The sequence below is a fragment of the Eimeria mitis genome, genomic scaffold (genome assembly GCF_000499745.2).
Source record: "Eimeria mitis Houghton genomic scaffold, Emh_scaff4059, whole genome shotgun sequence".
Lineage (NCBI taxonomy): Eukaryota > Apicomplexa > Conoidasida > Eucoccidiorida > Eimeriidae > Eimeria > Eimeria mitis.
Window position 1 is genome coordinate 1,952 of NW_013572391.1, and position 772 is coordinate 2,723.

The window sequence follows — 772 nt, forward strand, 5'->3', positions numbered from 1 at the left end:
GTGCTGCCGCTGCTCCTCTAACTGCAGCAGCAACCGACTCGCCCTCTCCTCTGAGGCAGCAGCAGCAGCAGTTGCTGCTGCTGCTTCTTGTTCTGCTGCTTGAACCTTGCGCTGCAGCAACTCCTGCTGCTGCTCGTGCTGCACCTGTGCTGCAGCAAACGCAGACTTAAGCGCCTGCAGCTCAGCTTGCTGCCGTGCTGCTGCTTCCTGCTGCTCCTGCAGTTCCTTTTTGCTGCTGTCTTCGTCTTTGTGTGTCTCTTCGCCACAGAAACTGCTGCTGCTGCTGCTGCTGCTGGTGGTGCACATAAACTCTTGCTGCTGCTGCTGCGGGTTGCTGGCAGCAACTCGCAGCAGGTGGTTGCTGAGGGCGTAGAGGCCCCCTGCTGCAGACGGCCAACCAAACAACGGTGGCGGCCTCAGGCCCTGCGGCGCCTCTCCTTCTACCTGACGGGGTTTCGGGTGTATGGGCAGCTCCCTCTCCTCACCCTCCTCATGCTGCTGCGGTTGCTGCAGCTCCTCCTGCTGCTTTTGCTGCTCTGAGGCCTGGGAAGGCCGCTGTGGCGGCTCAAGCTGCTGCTGCTGCTGCTGCTGCTGCTGCTGGAGCTGCTGAACTTGCTGCGTCTGCTCATCGAGGGGCTGCTTCGGCTGCTGTGATGACTCAAACTGCTGCTGCTGCTGCTGCTGCTGTTGCTGCTGTTGCTGCTGTTGCTCCTGTTGGAACTGCTGAGGCTGTTGCTGCGGCGACTGTTGAAATTCCTGCAGATGCTGCATC

General features: G+C 60.8%; 1 protein-coding gene across 1 annotated transcript in view; it reads right to left on the reverse strand.

The window, feature by feature from the left end:
- EMH_0072070 (uncharacterized protein) overlaps positions 1–771 on the reverse strand; it is a gene marked incomplete at both ends in the record, with an annotated part of 942 nt that extends 171 nt beyond the window's left edge. Inside the window, one exon of the mRNA XM_013499168.1 lies at positions 1–771. Coding sequence (XP_013354622.1) covers positions 1–771 — 771 coding nt within the window.
- Position 772: the final 1 nt, after the last annotated feature.